Source organism: Leptosomus discolor, chromosome 3, assembly GCF_034619465.1.
Source record: "Leptosomus discolor isolate bLepDis1 chromosome 3, bLepDis1.hap2, whole genome shotgun sequence".
Taxonomy (NCBI): Eukaryota; Metazoa; Chordata; class Aves; order Leptosomiformes; family Leptosomidae; genus Leptosomus; species Leptosomus discolor.
In genome coordinates, this window is record NC_141393.1 from 35,810,879 (window position 1) to 35,838,287 (window position 27,409).

A 27,409-nucleotide genomic window follows, 5' to 3' on the forward strand; every position below is an offset into this window, starting at 1 on the left:
CATTTAGACTGCTGACATTGAATTTGAGTTATAATATTTTTAAGAGTTTACATTAAAGTAATTTATATACTTCATATGCTTTTCTCCACCACCTCAGTCTGTTTATTCTAGACAAAAACCCAGAATAGCAAAAATGAGAATACTTATCACTAACTTTGTGTAAAAGAACTAGTACAATTCGGATTAGGAAAAAAAAAGAAAAAAAAAGAGCAAGATCATGAGCAGAAAGATGACAGAATCACAGAATGGTTTGGGTTGGAAGGGATCTTAAAGATCATCTCATTCCAACCCCCTGCCATGGGCAGGGACACCTTCCACTAGACCAGGTTGCTCCAAGCCCCATCCAGCCTGGCCTTGAACACTTCCACTGGGGAGGAAGCAGCCACAGCTTCTCTGGAAAACCTCTTCCAGTGCCTCACCACTCTCACAGCGAAGAACTTCTTCCTTATGTCTAATCTAAATGTACCTTCTTGCAGCTTGAATTCAAAACCTGCCTGGATGCAATCCTGTGCAATTTGTTTTAGATAAGCATGCTTTAGCAGAGGGATTGAACCAGATAATCTCCAAAGGTCCCTTCCAAGCACCACCATTCTGTGATTCTGTGAAACCATTACCCCTCATCCTACCACTACACTCCCTGATAAAGCATCCCTCCCCACCTTGCCTGTAGGCCCCCTTGAAGGCCGGTGTAAGGTCTCCCCAGGGCCTTCTCTTCTCCAGGCTGAACAACCCTAACTCTCTCATCCCGTTCTCATAGGGGAGGTGCTTCAGCCACTGATCATCTTCGTGGTCCTCCTCTGGACTCGCTCCAACAGGTCCAGGTCTTTCTTGTACTGAGGACTCCAGAGCTGGACACAGTACTTGTTGGGGTCTCATGAGAGAGGCATAGAGGGGGAGAATCCCATCCCTCGACCTGCTGGCCACGCTGATTTTAATGCAGCCCAGGATGCCACTGGCTTTCTGGGCTGCGAGCGCACATTGCTGGCTTATATTCAGTTTTTCATCCACCAGCACCACTAAGTCCTTCTCTGCAGGACAGCTCTCAATCCACCCATTGCTCAGCCTGTATCTGTGCTTGGGATTGCCCCAGCCCAGGTGCAGGACCTTGCACTTGGCCTTGTTCAACTTCATGACGTTTGCACAGGCCCACCTCTCCAATCTGTCAAGGTCCCTTCAGATGGCACCCCTTCCCTCCAGTGTGTCAACCGCACCACACGGCTTGGTGTCATCATTAAACTTGCTGAGGGTGCACTCAATCCCACTGTCTATGTTGCCAACAAAGTTGTTAAATTAAATCAGTCCCAATATTGACACCTGAGGAACACCACTCATCACTGATCCCCCACCTGGGCTTCGAGCTGTGGACCATGACTCTGAGTATGACCATCCGTCCAATTCCCGATCCACCAAGTGGTCTGTCGATCAAATCCATGTCTCTCTAGTTTAGAGGCAAGGATGTTATGCATAACAGTGTTGAATGCCTTACACAAGTCCAGGTAGATGACGTTGGTTGCTTTTCCCTTATCCACCATCACTGTAACCCCATCGTAGAAAGCCACCAAATTTGCCAGGCCCAACTTGCCCTTAGTGAAGCCACGTTGGCTGTCACCAATCACTTCCTTATTTTCCATGTGCCCTAGCACAGTTGCCAGGAGGAACCATATTTCATAGGAACCATATTCAAGTTTCCACTAGAACCATACTCAAGTTTCAATGCTGTGTAACCATCCAACAAATGCTCAAGAAACCTGAGGAACAGGAACTCTAGTAACAAGTACAGAATATATTTGCTGAATCAAGATACAGTCCTCCAAGCTACTGAGTAGTGTGACCCCATTCAGCATACTGCTTCAGCACCTACTCAAATTTAACAAGTTTAGTTACTCTCAGCAAATAATGAGCAGGACCTGCCTTGTCACTTTCCAGCCAAATCTTGCTTTCAGATGCAAGCAGGATACTCTCCAAGTGTGCACAGCTGGCATTATAAGCAAAGAAACAAAGATACAAAAAAACCCAGGAGGACATAACACAGGGAGCAGTTGGCACTTCAGTCCAAATTCTGAATCTCTTGCTATTCCCAAAGGAATTTCATGTGTCCACAGCCAAACCCCACAATCAATGTTCAGGCCAAGGTTCTGAGCTGCAATGCCAGGAACTTGTAGCGAAATGCTCATTTTTAATGCCAAAGAATTTCAGTGCTCACAGTAACTTCCAGATTGGGATAATACCCAAAGTAATCTCTTTAAATATCCAGTCAGCATATATTAATTATATAACATTTTCCAAGTCAGCATTTTGTGGACATACAAAAATTACATACTACACAAGGCCCAAATGTATAACAATTCACATATGCTTTTGGTATTAAGCATATGATAAATGTCTTGTGGGGTTCTAAAATAAATAATGATCATTTTCCAAAAACAGTTTACAACTGTTTCTTTCATTACTTGAAGTAATTTCTAGACATTCATAATACCTATCATATTTGATACAGATTACACTCAAGGCAACTATCAAAAACTGAAGCATTCCTAATACCGTAATTGCCGTCTGCTACCTGGGGAGTGTTTCACTGTGTCTTTCTACAACAGTGTCTTTAGCCAGTGAGCTCAAAGAATGTGGAGGAGGAGATAGATGTTTAAACTCTATATTCCTTATTTTGTTTAGCAAGATTTGACTTGCAAGCAGTAGTCTTTGAAAAGATCAGAAACCTGCGGCTAGTGCAATAAGGAGAATAAAGAGGTATATAGAAAATCCAGACAAAAAGCTACACAGCTGAAAGCTAACATCTTCTAGGCAGCAAGCCAGGAGAAGAGGCTACAAGAGTCCTTGACCACAATATCAGCGGGTTAAGTAAATTTAATAAGCTATTTAATGACTTCAAGTGTTTACATTACTTTTCTCATGTGCTTTTTAGAATATTTCCTCTTACCCACTGACTCTCACTCTTCTGTTGACTATCAGAAAGACAAATTCACCACAGACAAGATTTGGTTCGGTCATTAGATAAGTGATAAAACATGACATAAGATCGATTTTAAATAATCTACATCTTTTACAATACACTTTAAAATGTTGAAAACTGCTAAAATAAGCTCTAATATTGATGAATCTATTTGCAGAGGTCACTTCTACATTGCACAAATGTTATTACATAAAGGTTATTAGTACAAGTACTGAGATTGAAATTAATGAAGTATGGATAGAAATGTGCAAAAGTACCAGAAGAAACAATTAAAAGAATAGCCTGTATAGATAACCAGAGACGCTACTGACAGCAACAAAACTAATTAACACTGAATGTGTTATTTATATCTAGACTGTGGTGCATATGATTCATCAGTGGAAAACTACACTCTGATCACAGGTGGAGGATGGCAAAAGAGTTACACCACATGGCCTGTGCTGTTGTTTCTCCTCCTCATGGAATAACACTGCATTGCATGTGACATTCTTTTGCCTGTTATCCAACAGAAAGACACAAGATAGCCCAAAAAATACCCAAAATTAGGAAACAAAGATGATGGGCAGCAACCTAGCTTAACATGCACGACAGACAAAATACAGAAGATTTTGTGGTATAGGGCTCACGCCTTACTAACCGTTGATTCTTAGAGGTAATAAAACCCTCTTTTTAGGGATAAAAAACCTGTTTTGTTACCAGTCTAGAAGAACCCAAGAGATGTAGTGAGGATTTGACAGCTGGTGTCTCTTGTTCTCTATAACCTCCTTAGTAATGCTGGCCAGACTGCTTTAACATACGCGTTATCTTGAGTGAGAGTGACAACATGCTGTGAGTGGGCAGAACAAACTTAGAGAATCCACTTACATGGAGATCTGTGAGATTGTTTTCTTCTGTAAGGTCCCACAAAAAGTTTTGTTACACTAATTTTCTACATCCCACTGCAAGGATGTCTGAGACAGTGGCATCAAAACTACTAATCTAATAGCTAATAGTACTAACAAATAGTACTACCAGTACAGCTATTCAATGCAGCCTTGCATTCTGTTTAACAAGCCCTGCACAGCTGTACTCTGGTACACAGCTATAATATATAGCTGTACTGGTTCCAGACATAAATTATTATATTTTCCTGCAGGCGCAGCTGCTGAACTCCACACCACTTGGATATTCCTGCATTCCTACACAGTGTCAATCTATCCTCTGGGAGTTAATCACCAAGCTGTTAATTCAAGAATGAGCTTAGGCACTGTCTCCTTTTCTTGGTTACCTTTCCCCATTTCTACTCCAGCTCTTGTCTTTCATCTAAAGAAAGGTCACAGCTTCTTGTACACTGCCTAGGGCTGTGGTGATGGGAAGAAATGGCGCAGGTTGGATGGAGCATGGCCCCTGCAGATGTAGTATTTATCAAAAAATGCTAAGAATAAGACTCAATGACACGTGCAAATGATTTTTCTTTTTGAAGTCCCGTTACTTAGCCACATTTGATGGAAAGTTAAAAATATATTCCTGACAAAAATATATTCCAGAAAAATTTAATAGTTTCCTTCAATTATTTTTTTAAATACAACAATTTGTTTGGTTGTAAACCAACATTTTTCTCCAACCCGTTTCTTGGAAGTAGGTAAACAATTTCATCTGATATTTTAAAAACCTCTATTTAAGATAGGCACACAAGATGTATAATTTTATCAGAAATTATTGAAGTTTGATGAATTTATAAGAACTGAAAGCACATGACAGGCAGCAGTAGCAGCTCCAACTGTAGTCTACAGCAATACTTATAAAATAACAAAATATCATCTTATGTGCCTTCAACCCAATGTGTAACCTGTCCTATCCCTACTACAGACAGTCCCAAATTCACATCTGCAGGAATGCTATCTATTAATTTACAGAAATGGTCCTCAGTATATACTCCTATAAGCAATGATTAATACACAACAATCTAGAAGAAATGAAAAGGTACTAAGTGTAGTGCATTTTAGCTTGATGCTTTCCTGGAAAGTGATAACAGATACTGTCCAATGAAGAAAGATATAGAATTAATTATAATAATGATATGCTTCTGTATTAAATATTTAAAACCAAAATAAATATTGACATAGGAACTGCCAAATCAAAGAGAAAGGTTGGTCAAAAATTTTTTGCAGGATTTCAACATTATTGTTTTTCTTTTTTTTTTTTTTTTTTTAAGATCTATCTTTTTATGTCCTAACCCTGTAATTTAGCACATAGAGTTGTGACAGAGTTTTATAGGTGGGAGGCTTTAATCTATAGAATCAACTAAAATTTTGTGCTTACCAGTGCGCTTAATGCTAAGCAAACAAAGTACACAAGAATTGACAGCTTTAAAAAAGAAAGAGGCAACTTATTTCAAACAACGTAACACAGGTCAGGCTCAGCTACTGACTGAAAGAGATAGAGAAGAATAATCTGCTTTTAATGGGGAAGGACCTACATTATTTGTCTCCAAACAAACACTGAAACTTCTCGGTACAAGGAGCGAGAGATGTGAGTGAACAGAAGGCAGGAAGAAATGGGGCAGTGACAGTGTTCGAGCCAGTCAAGATGCCAAACAGAGAGACAAAGCAGAGGAAGTAGTAAATGGAGGAGCTGGCTGAAATTTGTCCAGGGTCAAGGATTAAGATGAGAGGAAGAAGGAGAGGGAGAGCTATAAGACAAAAGACAGTGAGAGAGAAAGGTGATGGAGATTCAGGAGAAGAAACAGACTGTGAAAGGATTCCAATTAAGAAGATTTTAGTGTACTGTAACTACCATAAGTACCACTCAGATTTTCTTGGCAAAATATATAATCAAGCAGCTTAAACAGCTGTACTTATCTGGGAGGGCAGATTCCTTAGGTTATAAGCAATAAAAATCAATCCTGATATTAAGAATTTGCCCGTCAACACATTTAACCATGCGAGTACTGCAAGTAGAAAGTCAACAAGACTGTCACTCATCACTCAATCTAAGTTGAAATGTAATAAATATGTGAAAATTACGTTCAAGACTAGTAAAAATGCATTTATGTAACTGTAGGATCACACAGTTCAGAGTCACATTAAGCAATCTCCATCCTCTTCTGCAAAAGCAGACACTTAATATTCACATCTAATTATAAAAGAAGCAAACAAGTCTGACACCTAAAATTATTTGATAATTCACCTCCCAAAGATCTATAGCTATGCCATTTTACATGTCCTGTGACAACTTATACCTACTTTTTCTGCTTAACCAAGGCAAGAGCAGAAAGCAAGCACTGAACATCTCTGCAATGGTCAGATACTCAGTATTGACATCTCAGCATAAGGGCAGCAGCTAATAGAAAGATTACTTTGGTTCACTTGTAAACAAGTCTGGCATCAGTACACCCACTGTCACTACTGACTGAGTCATGAGGAACCTAAGTTGGTCTGCATCACACAAACTTTCAAAAGATTCAGCTTTTTTTTTTTTTAATGCAGGCATCCCTGAATGGCTTTTTAGTGCATCATGATCCTACAGAAACTCGAAAGCCATGCTATGCTTTTATCAACTAAATCTTGTCATCATGATGTTTGAAATGCCACCAAATAAACTTACAGACACAGACAGACCTATACTGACTTTTGCAATCTTAGGAAAATTGGATGACCAAGCAAAGGGAACTGATCACCAGTCCTGCAAATCCTCTGAACTGAGTTTTCACAAATGTTCAAATCCAATCACCAATGAAAAAGATTCTGGATAGGATACAATTTTTGGATACACTCACAGTCAACTCACAATTGAACACGTGGATTATCTTTACTGTGGCACACCATGATTCACAATTGGGCTTCAATTCATCCAAAATGTCAGGAAAGCAGTATAGCCATATTCATGGAGCACTAATATGTGTTTTTCTCAGTTCCAGTCAGCACTCGTATGAGAATCTGAGCTGTGTCACTGACATTGTTTTGCATCCTTCTTTCCATTAAACTTAAATGGTAATACTGAATAGCCTATTTTACATTATTTTATTATTATCCATGCTTTTATTTTATCTAAGGCATTCCAAAGCCCCACTTGCCTCAGGTAATCAAGAGTTACCTGTATTAAACATGGGACAATGAAGCAGTTAGAACAAAACCAATCCATAGGCTGTCTTCTTTCTCAATGAACTTCCAGAAAAATAATTAATTTCTTTATTCCTTTTCTTTGGTACCATTTCTGACTTAATCATTACACACAACCACTGGAATTTTTTCCCCGTTTTCATAGCTGTTGAATATTCCCTGCTTTCATAGATTTCACAAGAAGGCAGAGGTGAACAGTACTTCTGAAAATGAATTATGCCACCTATTTAGATACCTTCCCTTATTAAAACAAGGGGGTGTGAAAGTGATAATAGATCACTTGAAGTATTTTCGCTTTCTTTGAATAAATTAAGTTTCAAACCATTTCCTTTACATTTAAGCTTTTCCTGGCATCTTGTTTTTTTCTGTAAACATGAGATGTACTCTACATGAATAACATCTATGAGCTCAAGAGACTAATTTATAGTGACATCCACGAGTGGCTTTTTTTCAACTGTTAAAATTGTTGCCAACTGAAAATTCTGCATTCGGACAAGATGCTGTACAGTTACCATATCCATTCTACTCTCAACCTTTTGATGCATATGAGTGACCTATCAGGTTAGTATTGATTGAGTGTCAAGATACAGCAATCACATATATTCACTGAAAGTAAACATACATTTTATGACAATCTTTCAAGAGCTTCAATCCTGGCTCAACATATGCCTTGGCAGTCCCGTTCTTCACAATTTCCTGTCATAACTGGAGCAGTGGAGAAGTTCTACATTAAATATTCAGAAAATAGTATTAATCATATTTGCCTCCTGCAAGCTACATAACATTTGTACAGAACTCAGGAAGTAGGTGGGTGTAATAAGATAACACATATCATAGCTTATTAACTCAAGTAAAAATTAACAACATTAAGTAAAATAAGTTTATTCAGACCAAAGCATAATGTAGGAAAGCAAATGGTTCCTCCTTTTATTTCTACCTGACCTAGGACTTGCCACAGGATTGAAATTCTTCCCTACAGACATGCTTGTATTGTAATATCAGACCTTTTCCAGACTCAAGTCTAAAGCCCATTGTAGATGAAACATGATCAGCTGGCCAGAGATTAAAGAGAGAGAGATCTGTAGTACGAAGAAAAACTTTAGAAAACAGTTATAAACTACTTCTGATCTACATGATAAGAAAGCTATACATAGTTCCTTAAAAATAAGTGTTGCTTCTCAGCAAGATAAAGTTTTCAATACTATATATTGACTAATATTAGAACAGTCTAATATAAAACAATCTAAAGTGAGTAAAATGTTCATAAGGGTAAACTGCACTGCCTCAGCTTTTCCCTTTCCTTTCTCCCCAGGATCAGATGTAAAAATATAAAATGAAATAATAACTACATGGAATTAAATATTTCCCCAAAATAATTTGTCCAACAATCTTTATTTTATCCCTAACAGTATTTCTGGGAACTGATTGCCTTTCTGAGAAACAGAATTCTTTTCAGATTAAGGTCACACTGCAAAACATTCCTAAACAGTACTAGATCACTGCAACAAGACAGCAGATAACAATCAGTATAAGCAGTACTGTTAACCGGGAACACTTTTTTTTTTTTTTAATTTTACAAAAAAAGAAAAAAAAAGAAAGAAAAATAAGAGTCAAACGTCTGACTAGCTCAGTGTCCTACATCTAACAGAGCCCTATGCCTAAGGAATTGTGTAAGAACATGCACACACAAATGTGTATGCATGATACTTCTTCCATGTACTCTCCTGTCCTCCCACCACACACAACTCCGACACTGTTTTTGGGCAAGCTGTTCAGTAATCCTCAGCAGACTTCTACTCCTGGCGTCTCCTGTGCTGATGGAAATGTTGGACTCTGCAGTACCCTTTGGCAAAGTGTTCCACAGCTCAGCTACACGCTGCATGCAGGACTATTTCATTTTGTTTCTTCTGAACTTGGTTCCTACAAACATGCTTGGGTGCACTTCAGCTGATGTACTGGAAAGAGAACAAAAAAATCAAGCCCTATCCAACCTCTCCAGCCACTCACAGGTTTAAAATCTCTATCATAAATCTTGTCAGTTATCTCTTTTTTTTTCCCAGGCCAAAGAGATTATTTTGTTATTCCTCACATGACAATTTTTTTTGTGCTTTAAAGCATCTTGTTGTCCTTCCCTGATCATGGCCCAGTTTTACTATATGCTTTTTCAGACAAATAAATGAAAACTGCAAGATACTTGAAGCTTAAGACCACTAGGATCTTTCAAAGCAGCAAAATGTTTTTTGGTTTTTATTTCTTTTCTAAAAATTTATAGCATTCAATTTGATTTTTTAAAAGCTTTTGATTTTTCAAGAAAGATTTACATGGAACTATCTGTCATGACTCAAAGATCTCATTCCTGAAAGGTAATGGCCAGCTTCATTTTATATATAAAGTGAAATTGTATTTCCTTTGTGCATAGCTTCATTTTTATTTCCTTCAATTTCACCTGCCTTTTTACTGCTCAGTAAGTGCTTTCTCCAGTTCTTCACGGCACTTCTCCCCAAACAGAATGAAATGATATACATAGGCTAGAGCAGTATTCCTGCCCCTCAGAGAGGTCAGGTCAGATATCCGGATAATGCATCCTCAGGCACAGCAACATTAGTTTTATAGACAGTGACGAAGAGTGACTAGGACTGGAGGAACCATTGGGATAGTGAAGAAGAGGGGAATGAAAGGAGAACAGTACAATGAGGAGGTTTCAGAAGTCATGAGGGAACATGCTATCTAGAATAGCTACTTCCTAACACCACTTATTTCCTTCATTTTACAGTAAGATTCCATAAAGGACTGTTTAATTATAGCAATCTTAAAACTACTCATCAGAAATGATGAAAAAAAGAGGTAGAACTTTACATCAGTATTTACTGCCTAAATTTCTTTTTAACACAGTCTGTATTTCCTCACATTTTAACAAGTATCTGTCAAAATGACAAGCAATATTTCACAGTCTCAACTGTGACACATCTACACGTTAAAACCAGCCAAGTCTGGGGCCAACTTTTTTAAGTGCTTTTTTGGAAAGAATTTTTTTCAGGCTTAGCGTGTGGCTGATTGTGTAACTCTGCAAGATACTACCTGCATGTACAAAAACATTTGCACATCAAAATAACTGTATAAACACCAGAAGAAGTTACAAGTATCTTAGCTTTATCAAGGCTTTCTTGAACCCAAAGGGTTCTATTACAAAACAGAAGAAAACATTTTTCGTTATGTACCCTGGCCTTTTTTACTGGCCTCAGTCAGGTCTGGCAGAGCAAAACATAGCCTTAGATGTCTAAGCACCAAACAAGTAGTCTGCTTAATTCACTTGAAAATATTTTTGTAATTTAATTCCTTTTTGCAACTGTTCCATGCAGTTATATTACATTACTAAGGAAAAAAAAACAAAAAAAACAAAAAAAACCCAAAAAAACCCTGTATTCTTTTGAAAATTCAAGGTTTAATTAAAAGGTGGTTCATTAGCCAAATGGATTTTTGTCACATGAAATTTTTCACTGGCATGCTAACGAACCAGATATGAATACCAGTCATTACTGCCATCCAGCAACCTCAAGGCTGCCAGTATTACATTTACTTTAAAAATAAAATTACAATTTAGCAATTGTTGGCCATCTAGCATACAATTTTGTTTTGGAAAGCATTCCTATTTAGATCGATCATAAGCACATACTTGCTCTCAGTCTCGCTTCAAGTTAAGCATGCATTCAGTACCATTCTTGAAAAGGGTGCTTTTCACTTTCAGGGCACAGCTATAACGTCCACCATGCTAAAGCACATCGCTATACGAATGTGACAGCAAAATGCTATTGGTTACATTTCCGACTCATACAAAAGGTATACTTTATGTTTTAAAATTCTTTCATCTTCAACATGTAGATGCCAAAGGAACCAAATGAGAGTCATAACTTACTTTAATTTCTGTTGCTTGCAGTTCTGTTGTAACACTAAACCTGTTATGCAAATTCTGCACATCGGCCAAAGACCTCCGCGGTTTGTTCTCCTGAGCCCTACACTTCTGTCACCAAGAAGTACAATTAGTTTCACTTCATCAAATTTTCTACCAGGATTAAAAAAGGGGATGCTATTTCAGTGGGCTGAGGGCCATAAAATAATTTTCCAGAAAATCCCAACATAGTCTGTTAAGTTTTACAGTCAAAAGTCAAATGAAATGCCTTACTACACTGACACAGAGACAATGACAAAATTATACTTAACTAGAAATGTAACACGGAAACACAGGTAGTTCCCAGAAGAAAGCACGCAGAATTAAATAGAGTTCAATTTTTAGAACAATGAACAAAGACAGACTATGAAGTACTAAAATGTATTCTAGACCAAAATTCAGGTGTGGTTTTTAAAAAAACCTCTTTTTTTTCTGAAGAATAAATCCAATTTTGATTAATTTGGCTTAATGAAAGTTAACAATATTGCTACAATGAAAAGCATCATTTACAATACAATTATTGATATTCAGTTGCCTATATTAATGTTAGATGCTTAAATTAACACAGTTGATCATTCCGGGTCAGATTTGTCAGCTCTGTGCCTGTGCCTCAGACACTCTAGGGCATCTAAAACTCTGCTTTTCTGATTCTGTACACTTTTGCATCCATTCCAAAGATCTTGCATTCAGAGGTAATGGTAATTCAGCATTCCTTCCTTTCACTTCATTCATGATCTTACAGGTAATTGCCCCGGGTACTGAAATGGGTGGCAGAGATAATTCCTTGAGAACAATTGGAGTATGAGGTTTCTTCTTTCAAAAGGTACAGGTAGGAAAGCGTAAATCACATGAAGGAGAAAAGTAAAAGGAATAAAGCAGAAGTGATGAAGGGGTTGTGGGAGTGTAGTAAGGATGATTGTTGAGGAAGAAAGCAAAGCAGTATGCTGTATATCACAAAAAGGATGAGTGGAAATATTTTCATGACTATTCAAAGCCATGGCTGTTTAAATATTAGTATCATTAGATGTTGTTTTTAGCAGCCAAAGCTGCTAAAGCAGACCTGAATTCCAAGAAACCTTTCATTTGTTCTGCTGAAACACCCAGCTGTCAACCCAATTTGTACATTTAACATCAATTTCAATAAGAGTTACACATAAGAGAACTCAACCCTCTGATGACAGAGCTGTAACTTAGTTTACAAAGTTAATTGAACCTGCTCTTATGCTCTGCTTCATTGACCATCCACATTATTAATGCCTTAAGCCCAGGCTATGTCACAGCCTGAAATCCTCTTTGAGTCTATGGTCACACCTAACCCACATGAAGAAAGCTTAAGGTCCTTGTGCTGTGCCACAAGGGTGGAATGACTGTAACTCTCTGGGGTGAGAGAAGCTGTGTAATGCCAGCCCTGCCATGAAGATTTTGACAGATGTATGAGGTCTGTACAGACACAGACATATCTTAGCAACTGTAACCACGCAAGAATTGTTCAAGCTCCAGCTACTCTTTGAGCTGTGTGAGTACCCATTCAGTGAGTCTCATAGACCAAACCGGAAAAGCAGTGGGTTGCTAGCATGAACCAGGCACGCAATGCAAACTCACCCTGTGTGACGGCTCTCATACAAAGCATCTGCACTACTCTGAAATATGATTACGCACAGCGGAAAAAAAAAGTAAGACTTGAAAGTAAATGAGTATGGCCAAAAATACCATGGAAGACAGGAAAAAAAAAACCACTATATAAGTTAATTTTAGAAAAAAAAAAACAAAAAACAACAAAACACCAGACTTCTGCCTGTTCTGGATAAAAGAACATTTCATTTTGAAGCTGTTACAGAAGAAAGTAATCTCACTGGACTTAACTATCACAAAGCTAGCTCTTTAACAAAAGAGATACCTCTCGCTAAGTTCATGTCATTCTGGAAAACTGAAATAGCTTCAAACTATAACCCATTTTCTGCTAACCTTTGAACAAAGTCTTTAAACTCAATGTTCTTACTGGCCACCAAAATCTAAGTAGAATGGAAACAAATCTTTTGTCTAAGTTGCAAGGTGAAATAGTTTAAATGTTATCCAGTCACCCTGATGAAAAGGAATGGACAAACATTCAGTGCTTGACGAGATGGAAAATACGGCTCTTTGGGCTATTAGGCTTGTCCTCTTTTGTTAATCACTATACACTGGAGAAAAAACCCTCAGGACTGTCAAACTAAGCCACAAAATGAGGAATATCTTTTTTTTCCCCCATGATTTGGAAAAAAATAGGAAAAATATTGAAATGGAACACTGCCTCTCAGGTTATAAATTAGTTGACAAGATAGAAGACTGAAGGCTAAAAACGAAGAGATTTTTGAAAAAAAGTGAAAAAATAAAGAAGTGTGTACTAACATCGCACATCAGCGACAGTGGTATCACCTCTGTGATAACATGTTTAAGAAAGTGAAAAAGTTATTGCGCAGCAGTAATTGCAGAGAGAGAGAGGAGTGAAAATAGGTGAGAAACATTTCTGCAGACATCAAGGTCAGTAAAGAAGGAGGAGGAGGAGATGCTCCAGGCGCCAGGGCAGAGATTCCCCTGCAGCCTGTGGTAAAGACCATGGTGAGGCAGGCTGTCCCCCTGCAGCCCATGGGCGGTGGAGCAGATGACTGCCTACACCCCGTGGAGGGCCCCCGTGCCGGAGTAGGTGGGTGCCCAAAGGAGGCTGCGACCCTGTGGGAAGACTGGTGGCCCTGTGGAAAGAGGAGCCCATGCTGGAGCAGGTTTGCTGGCAGGACGTGATCCCACGGGGAACCCGCACTGTAGCAGTTGGTTCCTGAAGGACTGCACCCCGTGGAAAGGACCCACACTGGAGCAGTTTGTGAAGAACTGCAGCCTGTGGGAAGACTCACGCTGGAGAAGTCATGGAGAACTGTCTCCCATGAGAGGGACCCCACGTTGGAGCAGGGGAAGCATGCGAGGAGTCCTCCCCCGGAGGAGGAGGAAGCGGCAGAAACAAGTGTGATGAACTAACCCCAACCCCTATTTCCTGTACCCCTACGCTGCACAGGGGGAGGAGGGAGAGAAATCGTGAACAAAGTTAAGCCCAGAGAAGGGAGGGGTGGGGGAAAGGTGTTTTAAGATTTGGTTTTATTTCTCATTACTCCTCTCTCAGTTAATTGGTAATAAATTACACTTTTTTCCCAAGTCGAGTCTGTTTTGCCCATGATAGTAAATGCTGAGTGATCTCCCTGTCCTTATTTCGACCCATGAGCCTGTTATATTTTTCTCTCCCCTGTCCAGTTGAGGAGGGGGAGTGATAAAGTAGCTTTGGTGGGCACCTGGCATCCAGTCAGGGTCAATGCACCACAGCTGGGTCTTATTATTCCCCTAGAAAATAAATTTCAGAAGGGTGATTAAAAAAAAAAAAAAAAAAGATGATTTGGGGGGGGGAGGTGGGTGGTTTTCTTTAGTTTTATTCCTATAAAAGATGGCATTTTCCAAAAAAAAAAAAAAAAAAAAAAAAAAAAAAAAAAAAAAAAAGGAAAAACCTGACTGGCATGAATTAGTATAGCTAGCAAATATATGCTCAAGTTTAAACTGTAATGGCTATTTAAAATTTATACATAACTGTGACATCATTTTAATAGAAATTTATTTAAAAATATATGCTGTTCAAAATTAAATAGTGTTTATTTTAAAAACATGTTTTCAACAAATTTTTCTTACTTAACTACTTAAATTTCTTAACATTTTGAAGAATCAGAAATTAGTGTTTACTAATTTGCTCAAGTTTACAGCATATCGACAACTACGTTACTAACAGCAATGCATACTCTAGAAGAAACTTTGACAACATAACCTCCTGATTTTAATTATTGTGAGATGAAACGGCTCAATGCCAGCAGCTTTACAAGTTATAAATATATCTTAAGTTAACACAGGGAAGAAAAAACCCAAAGCTTTTACCATCACCAAAGGACTAAACAAAGCTTTAGATTTCACTTATTATAACAACATTAACTATCAGACTCAAGTATATGTTAACAAAATGCTAGTCAAGGGGCTGAAAAAACACTGACTTCAGTGCTGCATGAAATAAAAGAAGGTGTTTTTTTCTTAGTAATTCTCCCAAAGAATTTGGAACTACTTCTGCTGACTAGTACTCCCCATTTAGTATAATAAGTTCAAGAAAATTCTGCAGCTTTTAGACAAGTCTGCCTTAGTGGCTGTAGTGTTCAGTTTCTCCAGACATGGAAATCAAGCTATTTGTTATAAATACACTGATAATATGGACCAGATCCCATATACAAATTATGTATATGGGGTAAGCATGATTAACATCTTAGGTCACACAGAGGCACCCGGTATTTTGCAGATAATAACACCTAAAGCTGTAGGGAGCAGTTTGGGAATAGAGGGTGTGCCCCTCCAGCTGGGGAGGCCGCCTGGGGCTGTCAGGGCTGTGAGCCTAGCTGCTGAAAAATGCAAAGCGTTGGAGGTAAAAGGAATGCGAACAACCAGTTTTATCCTTTCTGCAACTTCTCCCTCAAAAATAATCAGGAAGTTCATATATTCTTAGAAGTAAGAATGTACTGTACTACAGTTTTGTTATTTTCACTGATGTTTCTGTAATAGAAACACTGAAGCTTAGAGAACAAGAACCAATCTACTTCAGTTTGCATATGTAATAAGGACTGTTTTCTATTCATAAATATTTAGTGGTTTTGGTGAGGTAAGAGGTTCCCATTTACAGAGGATGACAATCAGGAAATAATTTCTACTCATAAGGTACTCATAAAAATACAGAAATCACTGAAGAAGTTATAGAATAGTAATTCAGAATACCCTTCTCCATAAAGTCAGTCTTTTCAAGTACACACGAAGTGTTTCCAGCTTAAATTTCCAACAAACTAAAGAGAAATGAGAGTAAACATGGTCACACGTTAGCTAAACCATTCCTCAGTTATACTCTTAATCTTTGTAGTTTTGAATTATCTAAATCAAAATCAGTAAATCGCATACTGAGAGCAAAGAAATGCTAAGTGATCACCTAGGACTATTTCAGAGAACATCATTGTATCCAAAATACAAAAATGTCCCATATACCCCTTCATTGTAATAGAAAACCTTATGAAAAAAATAGCACTTTTCATTTAACACTTCCAAAACACAAATTTAAAAAAAGGTAGAATATTACAAAGCATCTAAATCTTTATCACATAGGACTCTATAAGTTGCAGTATATCAAGAATGTCACTCAGGTGAGGGACTATGAATTATTTATATTTCCTTCCTTACCTCTTGTTCTGGTAAAGAGTAATTTCACTCAGCCTTTAAAATTCCTCCTGTAAAACACATCCCACAGTTCTCTACTTTTCTCTGTCCTATTTTCACTGATCACAGCAATGTAGCACACAATCCTGAAGAGATCTTTGACTATGCTCTGAAAAATCCTAAACACTGGGAGCAAATGAGAGGCTGCCGTAATCTAAATGTAAAGGCAGTCATACTCTAATCCTGAAGAAAAATTCCTCTGACACAAACAATCAAGTACATCATTAAACCACTAGGTGCGTATTTTAACGCTATGACTCCTAAATAATATTCACTACTTCTAAGTATTATTTAAATGTATTATTATAGATTTAATGTCACATCTAAATCATGAAATATTATTTACTGACATGATATACCAAACACATAAATTGCATCTTTATTCATCCTCATTGCATGTATTTCAGAGCACATTTTTAGCAGGGAATAGGCAGGATTTTTTCACCACTTTCACAAGCTGGATCTGGAGCAATGTCACCTTTTCAGAGACAAAATACCAAAGAGTAGCTATTATAACTTTTAAAAGTTGCTGTATACATTATTCATTTATACTTACAGAGGTAAATACTTGAATTTGATCTCAGGTTACAGATCATCTTGATCCATCAAGAAAAATGTCAGCTGAACCACTTCTATCGACTTGTTTTAAATGGCCAACAGAATACATATGGATTTAATAAATGACAACTTCCACATTATGCCAGTATTTTACTTTAAGAAATCTTTTTATACCAATGAAAAAAGTCTATTTCATTACAGTAAGTCTCTTAAACTGAGTGCACAAACTGTAAACCAGTGTGAATGTTTTGGCCTTTTCTCCCTGCCATGAAACAGAAAATTGTTAATCTATGACCAGCATAAAACATTAAGCTGTCTCTGTTTTCTCATTCCAATTTAACTCACTTGGTTTCCCCTCACTGATTGCCTTTGACTGAAAAGTCACATGTTACAAAGAGAGATGAAAATGTAACTGTTGCTTAAGTGTGTTGTGCTGGGAAGTCAATCAACTAAAACAGGAGCTATTTGTTCACAGCATCTATCAAGGTCAGTCTTCAGAGGGTCTTTTTAACTCAGAGACTGTCTTGAACTCCCAGTCCTGTCTACATTCACTTCAAACTGCCATAGATCTACAGTTTCAATGCAGCATTCCTTATATTGTTTACACTACTATGAAAAGCATTTGGGCTTTGCTGGGAAAAAGTATTAATGATCTTTTATCATTACCATGTGTCGTAAAACTCTATAGAGAAAATACGATGATGTCCTTGAAGGAAATCGTAATAGACTACATGATGAATAACAGGCAAAAAAAGATCCATTAAAGAGCTATATATTGACTGTGATTTTAGTTGGACATACTAGCAGCAAACTTTGCAAGATTACAGATGTAGAAAGGGCATGCAGACTTAACTGAAAAATTTTAGATACAGCCTGCAACAGTCTACAGAAGGACCAACAGAAATCCGTATCAAAGATGTCTCTCTTACAGAGCAAAGTGGCAGTCAGGATAGCGGTGTTACTATGATTCAGCCAATATCTAGAAAGGTCTCAGAAATCATTACCCCCATTTTAGCTATACTGAATCTTTAGGTAACACAATTCCCCTAAGATATTAGGACACATCAAGGTTTTAGAATGGGCAAAAAGAAACAAGCTTGGAATAGAAGTTAATGGTATTGACAACACTGACACAGTAATTGAATTTTGCACATATGATAATCCACAGGAAAAACACTGATGGAAAACAGAACTCACGACTGCTACCCCACAAGTGTGTACAGTACCAAATTATATTGGTTCTACTAGGACACTAATAGATTTAACATAAAATGTCATTACTATTGATCCAGGTTGTAATCCCCAGAATCATTTCTTAGTCAGAAAAGGAAAGCAGTAACTTTAAACAATCAAAATAGATTGACAGGACTTATATGATTCAAGTTTTGATTCCAAACTTTTGACCTTCACTATCGTAGTTAATCTTATAAATTTGATGCACATATGAGCTTGCTTTTTGTTTAGAAAAACTGTGATAAGACTACTGAAGTTTGGAAAACCACAAAAAAATTTCAATTAAATAACTGATGAACAGAGGAGGGGAACTTGTGACAAATGACATGAAGAAGACTGAACTACTCAATGCCTTCTTCACCTCAGTCTTTACCAGTAAAACCTGCCTTCGTGAATCCCAGGCTCCTGAGATCAGAGGGAAACTCTGCAGCAAGCGAGGTTTACCATTGATGGAGGAGGACTAGGTTAGGGGGCATTTAAACAAACTGGATGCACAGAAATCCATGGGGTCAAACAGGTTGCACCGACAAGTGCCATGGGAGCTGGCCATTGCCATTGTGAGGCCACTCTTGATTATCTTCGAATGGTCATGGCAATCAGCAGGGGCTCCAGAAGACTGGAAGAGAGCAAATATCACTTTTATCTTCAAGAATGAAGATCCAAGGAACTACAGGCCAGTCATTCTCACCTCAGTCCCTGGGAAGATGATAAAGAAAATCCTCCTGTGAAGAATTTTTGAACACATGAAGGACAGGAAGGTGATCAGGAACAGTCAGCATGGATTTACAAAGGGGAAATCAGGCTTGATCAACCCCATTGCCTTCTACAATGAGACTATTAGCTAGTTTAGTGGACGAGGCGAGAACAAACAGCATATGTTGTTTGCCTTTACTTTAGTAAAGCATTTGACGCTGTCTTCCATAACATCATCATAGACAAGCTGACAAGTGTGGGTTAAATAAGTAGACACTGAAATGGATTAAAAACTGGCTGAATGACCAGGCCCAGAGAGTTGTGATCAGTGGCATCAATTCCTGTTGAAACTAGGCATGAAACTAGTGGTGTATCCCAGGACTCAATTCCAGAGCCAATACTGTTCAGCATTTTCCAGACAATGGGATAGAGTGCATCCTTAGCAAGCCTGTTGATGAGACAAAACTGAGAAGAGTGGCTAACACACACGAGGGTCGTGCTGCCATACAGACGGACCTCTGCAGGCTGGAGAAATGGGCTGACAAGAACCTCAAAGTTCAACAAGGGGAAGTACAAATCCCTGCATCTGAGGAGGAACACCCCCAGGCACCAGTACATGCTGGGGGACAATCAGCTGCAAAATAGCTTTGCAGAAAAGGACCTTGGGGTCCTGGTGGCCATCAAGTTGAACATGAGCCAGCAAGGCACCCTTGCAGCAAAAAAAAAAAAAAAAAAAAAAAAAAAAAAGGCTAACAGTATCACAGGAACAACTTAAAATGTATATAATGCCACCTGAACATAAGAAAACACTCTTTTACTGTGAGAGTGACCAAGCACTGACACTGGTTGCCTAGAGAAGTTGTTCAGTCGCCAACTTGGGAGAAATTCAAAACCCTACTGGACAGGGGCCTTAGCAACCTGGTCTAGGTGACCCTGCTTTAGCACAGGTTTGGACTAGATGATGGATAAGAGGACCCTTCCAACCTAAATGATTCTGAGATTCAATGACTTATTCTCTTTTCCTTTCTATGCAACTCCGTTCTTACCCTAGTCTCTTAATTCTTAACTCCTTCACAGCATCTTCAAAGAATGCACACTCTGAATAAGCTGTTTTTAGTGAAGCAACATGCTCATGTGCACTACTTTCATGTGAATTACCTGTGAGAAACTATGCATCATGTTTCCATGTGATCTATATGCAAACTAACCTCACGAAGTGCATACTTGTTATGGACAGAACACTATAGTGCTTTTAAAATGCTAATTAGCAATTCTCTGAACCACTTCAATTAGAGAAGATATTTATAAACCCTTCCCTTCCTCATAAAAGGAACATCAAAAACAATATAATAATATCTGTCTCCTGTCATAAGAGCCTTCAAACAGAGTTCTGTTTATACGAAATTCCATTTTCCAAGTCATGGTTCAGCAACACATCATAAGGGCTTGTTACTGAATTTCTCTTAACTGCATTTATTTGTCCCTTTTCAGCTTAGTTAAGTTAGGAAAAGACAAAATAAAATTCAAATAGTAACTTTATATTCATTATTTTTTCTACCTTGATTAAATATCTAGGATAAAACATTGCCTGTATCCCATTTTTCAACTACAAGTCTTCTAGCGCTGGCAGTGCGATAGATTAGGTTAATGATAATACACCCAAACAAGTTAAAAACTAAGGCTTACTCATGTGGATACTTCAACCTGCTACTTTAATGCTGGAAATACAAATAGACATGTAGAAGACTATATAACTGCTACATTTGTAGAATCAGAGTATTCTTGGTCACATGGAAGCAAGCTATGTCTACATTGAAAACACAAATGAACCCAGGAAAACTGGGAAAAGCCAGTTTTACCTGGCAGTTAGAAGTCCTAAGGAGCAGGGCAGACTTCAGAGCACAGTTATGAAAACTGTTTCTCCAGCCACCAGCAACTGAAGTACAGAAATAAAAATGTAATTTCATGCTTTTCATTCCTTTAGAAACCTTTGAGGACTAAAATATGAGGATTCATGATCTTAGACCAATTTAAGAATAATACTTATACAAGTATTTATCCATATTATAGTAAAAAGTCCTTTAGAAGTTGAAGTACTTATTTTAATATTTTAATAAATTATATTTTAAGACTGTAAAATGGATCTCCCAGAAATAGCCATTAGCAGCTGGCATGTTTTCAAATGGCAGTGCATAAATTTTGTCAACTACATAAAATTGCCAGAATGCTCGTTTTCAATACTTTCTAACAGAAAGTGAACTACTGACATAAAATTCTCATTGGCAGTAACAAGCAAACACAACATTCTCCATTTAATAATCAGCAAGGATAGGTGCAGCTACAATTACATCCAGAATATATTACAAGGAACTCTTGGGAATACATCTTACTCGTCAATTAAACAAAATGATTTGAGAAATAATCTGAAGATTAGTGAACTGTTCAGCCCACTAAAGCAGCAAAAATACTGTTCCGTATTTTTTTCCACCACTGTGAACAACTTGAGAGAGAAGCACAGTCAGGAACTAAAAGGTCTCAGAAAATCTTTCCCTGAGACAGATACTCAGATCAGAGGATTGTTTCAAAAACAAGCTTGGCTTCTCCAGGGCTACAGAAGCATAATGTATTTTACGTTAGAGTAGAAAGAACTTCCTACAGAAATGCAGGAAGTATCTTTCTGAGGATTTAACAAATGTCTTTTTTATGAGAAGTTTTTGTGTTTGTACTTTTGTTTTTTCTGCTTGAAGCTGAACAGTTTATTTCTTGAAAGGCTTAATTTATTCTAAAGCTTTTACTTACAATTTTGGTAATTCAAACAGAACTATTACCTGCAAATACAGGAATGTTAATTCCCAGTCCCACTTACAGAGAAAATTGCTAAATAATTATTGTTGAACTATAAATTCTTCCCCATTAACTATTAATTTCTAAGATAAAAGCTGTGGTCTGTTCCCATGGCGAGCAGTTGTACTTCATCAGGAAGATCCAGAAAACTGTACTTTCAGGTGATTTACTGATAGAACTTTGCATAATGAAACTATGAGATTTGTGTCATAAATATTTGCTGTAAAGAAACTGAACTTGCAGAAAAAGTGGAGGTACAGAAATAAAGCCACTCTGCCTTAGCTATATGTGTCTGTTTTGACTGGAGGAATATTCTCCAATTATCCAGAAAGAGGGTGAAGAATCATGATTTAAAACAATCAGAATAGAGAATTAAAAGTACGTGTAGAGCTCTATAATGAGTCCAATTCATTATTTAAACTAACAAATTAAAATATTTTAACCCATTCATGAAGTTTTCCAAATACAAAGTTACACAGGTAATAAAAGACTCCAAATGTTTTGCAATGTGAAGCAGTGCAAACTGTGACAGTAATACAACTTTGAAAAGCCATTCGTAAGACCAGCATTTTTGACAGGAGATAAATCCTTCGACCAACCTGACAGTCAACCAAAATTCTCCAATATTCATTGTAGATACTCACACAACTTAGTAACAGACTAGATTTGAAAGAAATCCTTTTGCAATAGCACCCCATTAAAGACAAATCTAAACACTAGTCTTGCAATTTCCTCTTCACACATGGGAAGAATCTGATAAGGATCAAACTGCAGATAAGGACTGCAAATTTACAGCTGTAAATCTTAACATCACTTACATTGTACCTCCAAATTTAGTCATCATTTACCCCACTGCACCATGGTCAGTTAGTTATTACTTATGACAGTTTACAGAAGAGTGGTACTCCCAATGCTCTGCCAATGATTCCAGCCCCAGTTCAGAACAAAATGGAAAGTAGTATTATCCCAGATCCAAAGACATACCTACAGTGTTGTATATGCCGGCAAAGTAGGAAACTTTTCCTTAAAGTTACAAATTTTCTGACACAGCAAGAATAATGCTCATGTGCAATCATACATGAAAATGAAAAAAAAAAAACCCAACCCAGAATAGTATTACGTCTTTCAGAAAGTTGTAGTTCTATCTGTATTAATGTCGCAAGGTAACTGTAAACAAGAACTAAGGTCTGGTTTTGTCTGCACTTTGTTCTCTCCACAAAGATGCTTCCACTTAATAGCCAGGATTTTCAGCTAACAGATGCTATTTGTGTGTATGTCTCTTGTTTTGTTTCTTATAGAGCTGTTGTGGGTTAATCCCTGTGGGCAGATAAGCACCACACAGTCACTCACTCACTTCCCCCCCACTCCAAGCAGGACAGGGGGAAAAGGAAAGGAAAAATAAAAATGAGAAAACTTGGGGGTCAAGATAAAACAAACAAACAAACAACATTTGTTTAATAAGTGAAGGGTAAGTGGAAGAAGAGGGAAGAAAGGAAAACAACACAAGTGATGCAAAAGCAATCACTCGCTGCCTCCCCTGGGTAGACTGATGCCCTGCCAGTTCCCTAGCAAAAGATGATTAACCTCCCCCCAAAGCCCCCTCTTTCTGCTTTTATAGCTGAGCATGACATCATATGGCAGGAAACACCTCTTGAGTTAGTTTGGGTCATCTGCCCACTTGTGTCCCCTCCCAGCCTATGGCACATCCCACCGTCTATTCACTGGGGTGGGTTGCGGGGCGGGGTGGTCAGAAACAGAGAAGGGATTGATGCTGGGCAAACACTGCTCAGCACAAGCTAGAACGTTACTGTGTTATCAACACTTTTTTCATCACAGATCCAAAACACAGCATGCTACAAGCCACTATGAAGAAAATTAACTCTATCCCAGGCAAGACCAGTACAAGAGCACAGCACAACAGGTACAGTTCCACATCCAATGATCCTAAATGATAAACTAATTTTAAAAATACTAATACAAAGCACAGAGACAAAGACTGGCTGTGCTACTTTAGTCTTATAAAGGGGTGACATTTTCTGCTGGTTCCGTGAGCTAAACCAGCTCACCAAAAGGTACGATGAGTATAAGACATAATGAGAGGGGTAGGACAACACAGCACAACAGGAGCCAAGAAAGGAATGAAAGAACAAGAGCACAGCACCCATCTTTTTTGCTGTCAATGAGTGCTTGCATCAGCTTTGTCAACTCACCAAACAACACTCTAAATTTGATTTAGTCTTGAGCAGAACTAAAGCAACTTCTAGAAGTAGTAGGCATAAATGCAAGCCTCATAGGCAATATTCAGCGTCCTCTGGCTAAGGTAATTGTTTCACATCCCTACACACCTCTCCTTCTGGGGGAAAAGAAAAAAAAAAAAAAAAAAGAAAAAGAAAAAAGAGAGAGAGAATATTTTCTTGCCATTTTAGTGAGCTGAATCAGCCAAAGGTATGGCAAGGGACCCAAACACACCTTAAAGGGAAGCAGGGAGGGAGTAGGAAGATGTATCACACAAGAGGCTCGAGTCCAGGTAAATCTAAGAAATACAGATATCAACAAGGGTTTTCCATATTTTTTTCTAGTTTCCCTTTTAAAGTGAGACTAGAAAGTTATGCTATTTTTCATGAAAAGGCTGCAAAATAGCACCCCTTTCCCTTTTATAGTGAAATCATGTCACTTTGCACTGTCAGCCCTCCCTATAACACACAGGGACCAGCCTAAGCCACATCTAGACCACTGTAGAATTATGTCCTCCAGACTTCCTGTTTCTTAGAGAAAAAATGAAGAGTATAGATTCTGATTTTCTAGCTAACAAAGATAGCTATTCAGCATGCCCTATATTTATGCATTTTTATGTTCACAGTATATATTTATAAATAAACCCAGGCACTGCACTCAAATACATTGTAACATGACTCCTGCATGCAATCCTTTTAAAAACAAGGCTTTTGTTGTTACAGAATTTACATCAACCTCTTGTAGCTAAATGGTTAAAACACCAGTCCTATACTTAAGGCAACATTAATTAGCTTGCCCATATGACATTCTATCAGTTAAGCCAAACAAACCAAAATGAACATTTCGGATAATAAATGTTATCATAATATTTTGACAAACTAGAACACAGCACAGGAAAAGCAGGAAAATAAGCATGTAAACTTTTTTTTCATTTTACATAGAAAAATATTTCATTAACTTTGGTTAAGAGGTCATTCAGTAACAACATGACTGAATATAAGCTGACAAAAAACCCTACATCTGATAGGAAATCTTCCATAGCTATAATTTTTGTTTAAAAAATTAAACAACTTTACATTCAGCCTTTAAGTAGTGAAAAATACTTTAATTGCAAACATACTATTTATTATTAAAGGCAAGTATTAAAAAAAAAACCCACTCCAATACTTCCATGGTTAGTCAATTCTGTTAGTTTAAAAATGCATGAAACAGGACTGACCTGGACAGAAATTGTTCTGTGTCTGAGTACTTAATTTTTCTTGTACAGTGCGCTTTTCGAAATGCCCTGCAGTTGCATTCTGATGTAGGCCTGGTTGTCTGGAGGTATATCCCAATTCTCCAGGTTCAGAAAACTTCAGATAAAACTGTGGCTCCAAATCACTGAAAGAGAGGTTTATATCACCATGTCTCCCAGCGCCATAGTCACTGAACATAGATTCGTCCTCGGTGTTCTGCGTTGGTAATGGGAGAATCCGATGATGCAGCTGCGGGCTAGGCAGTCTCGAAGATAATGGAGAAGGAATAGGTGACATTTGTTTGTGTGTATTAGATAGTGGATATGAATTACTAAAAACATTACTCACTGCTACTAATGTGGGTAAATGCAGCCTTTTCTCTTCCAGTTTAAGACTATTACTTGTCTGAGAAATATCAGGATTTTCATTTCCAGGCAGGTTCAAAAATAAATGCTTGCTGCTTCCCCGGGATACCGTGGTTCTTTTCTCATATATTGAGCCTGGTAGGTTTCTGTCTACTTTTGTAATTTGTTGCAGTCTCTTCCATTCTGCAGCTTCATCTAAACTGTCGCTCCGTATAACTTTCAGAAGAGCTTTATTGACTGCTCCCACAAGGTTGCATGACTCATCAGTAATATGCACTCTCTCTGCTTTGTACTGCAAACCAGAGCCGTCTTGCTCCTTTTCCTGCAGCACAGTGTTTTTAGAGTCTCCAGCAGCTTCATCTACGGAGTATACATCAGTTCTTGATGTAAACTCATTATGTACTGTTGTGAGAACAGGAGAAATGGTTTCTTTATCTCTGTGAAAATCAGGTGAAGACTCTGCAAAGGGTTTGGCAACTTTTTTAATACAAGCTTCTGAATCCTGTACTTCTGCAACAACTGTGATTCCCAATTTCTCCTTGCATACTGGCTCCGTATACTTGCTACTCATCAAGCTTTTAGCAGCTGCAGATTTACTTAATGTCTCAAGTTTGTTAGATAGACTGTCCTGAGATGACTTTTCCGAGGTGATAGTCTGTTTTACCTTCGTAACTTCGGGAATGCATTCTCCATTATCCACTAGTTCAACTGCAACCATGTCGTTGTTGTCTTTTGAGCTAGAACTTGGTAAGTCAACATCCAGTTTCACAGCTTTGTTGCTCTCAAGAAAATACCCCTCTTCCATCCACCTTTCTGTTTGTGTACGATTGTCTACTGGTAAATCATCCTTACTTTTTACTGTTAGCCAACTGGAGGCAGAAAAGGAACTGGGAAAACTCCTGGTAGGAAATCTTGTGGGGAGCACCTTCTTACTTCCCAGTTGCATGTCTTGCGCACTCAGTAAAGATGGATGTTGTTCATACGTCTTTCTTCCCCTTTTCCAGTGTCTGAACTCCTCAAAGCTCTCTTTGCTTCTATATTTCCTCATTTTTTTGTGATTCAAATGGTTTCTATTTGTGGAATCCAGAAAGAACTCCTGCTGATGTGTAAAACTGGAGTAATCATCACCTTTAAGTTTCAGGACTTCAGAAACACCCTGTCGCTTTCCCTCCTGATGTCCTGTGTCAAGGCCCAGAATACGATGTGATCTCAACAGACTGGATAATCGGTTTTCCTTTTCAGCAGTTAGTTTGTACAGTTCAATAAGAATGTCTTTCGTGGTAGTTTGCTTGAAAATAATATCTCCAAAGTTTTCATATGGCTGTTCTCTCAGCTCCATCTGTAACCTCTCTCTTACTTGATAGCAGCTACAGAAACGTTTACTGGTTCTGTCCAGAGTTACACAGCCCTTGTAAGTAAATCCTCCGACTTTTCCATCTGGAAGATAGAAGCTGACGTAACAAAGCTCCATAATGGGTTTGTGCAATTGAAGGATAGTATGCGTGCCTTCCATTATGCTTGCCAAGTTAGTCATTCGTTTAAATTATGTGCTAAGTGTTTCAAAGCTTGCATGACAAAGCATGTGAGGTAGGGAACGGACGGAAGGCATCTGACTAATCTTCAACAATAATATTGTCTGCTGGAAAAAATAAAGAGAAGCCTGTCAAACTTGATTATGGCAAATTTAATATGACAAATAACAAGCCTGCAGAAGCACAATATTCTCTCAGTATTTTCTGATACAAATCTTTTACCTTGAAAAATCTGACACAAAAAGGATGGCATTGCTAAGACTGATAGTTGGAGTCATAATCCTTCTCTCATACATCATCCATCTGTCTCCAGGCTTCTCAGTCAATGCTGTTCCATAAGGTTACAAGATGTTCACTAAAACACCCATTTCAAACAGAATTTACTAT

At 38.0% G+C, this 27,409-nt stretch overlaps 1 protein-coding gene across 1 annotated transcript in view; it reads right to left on the minus strand.

Moving 5' to 3' along the window:
* The window catches only part of FMN1 (formin 1), a 178,775-nt gene extending 151,751 nt beyond the window's left edge, over positions 1–27,024 (minus strand). Inside the window, exon 1 of the mRNA XM_086462891.1 lies at positions 25,110–27,024. Within this exon, the coding sequence (XP_086319017.1) occupies positions 25,110–27,024 (1,915 nt within the window). The remainder of the gene's footprint in view (positions 1–25,109) is intronic.
* Positions 27,025–27,409: the final 385 nt, after the last annotated feature.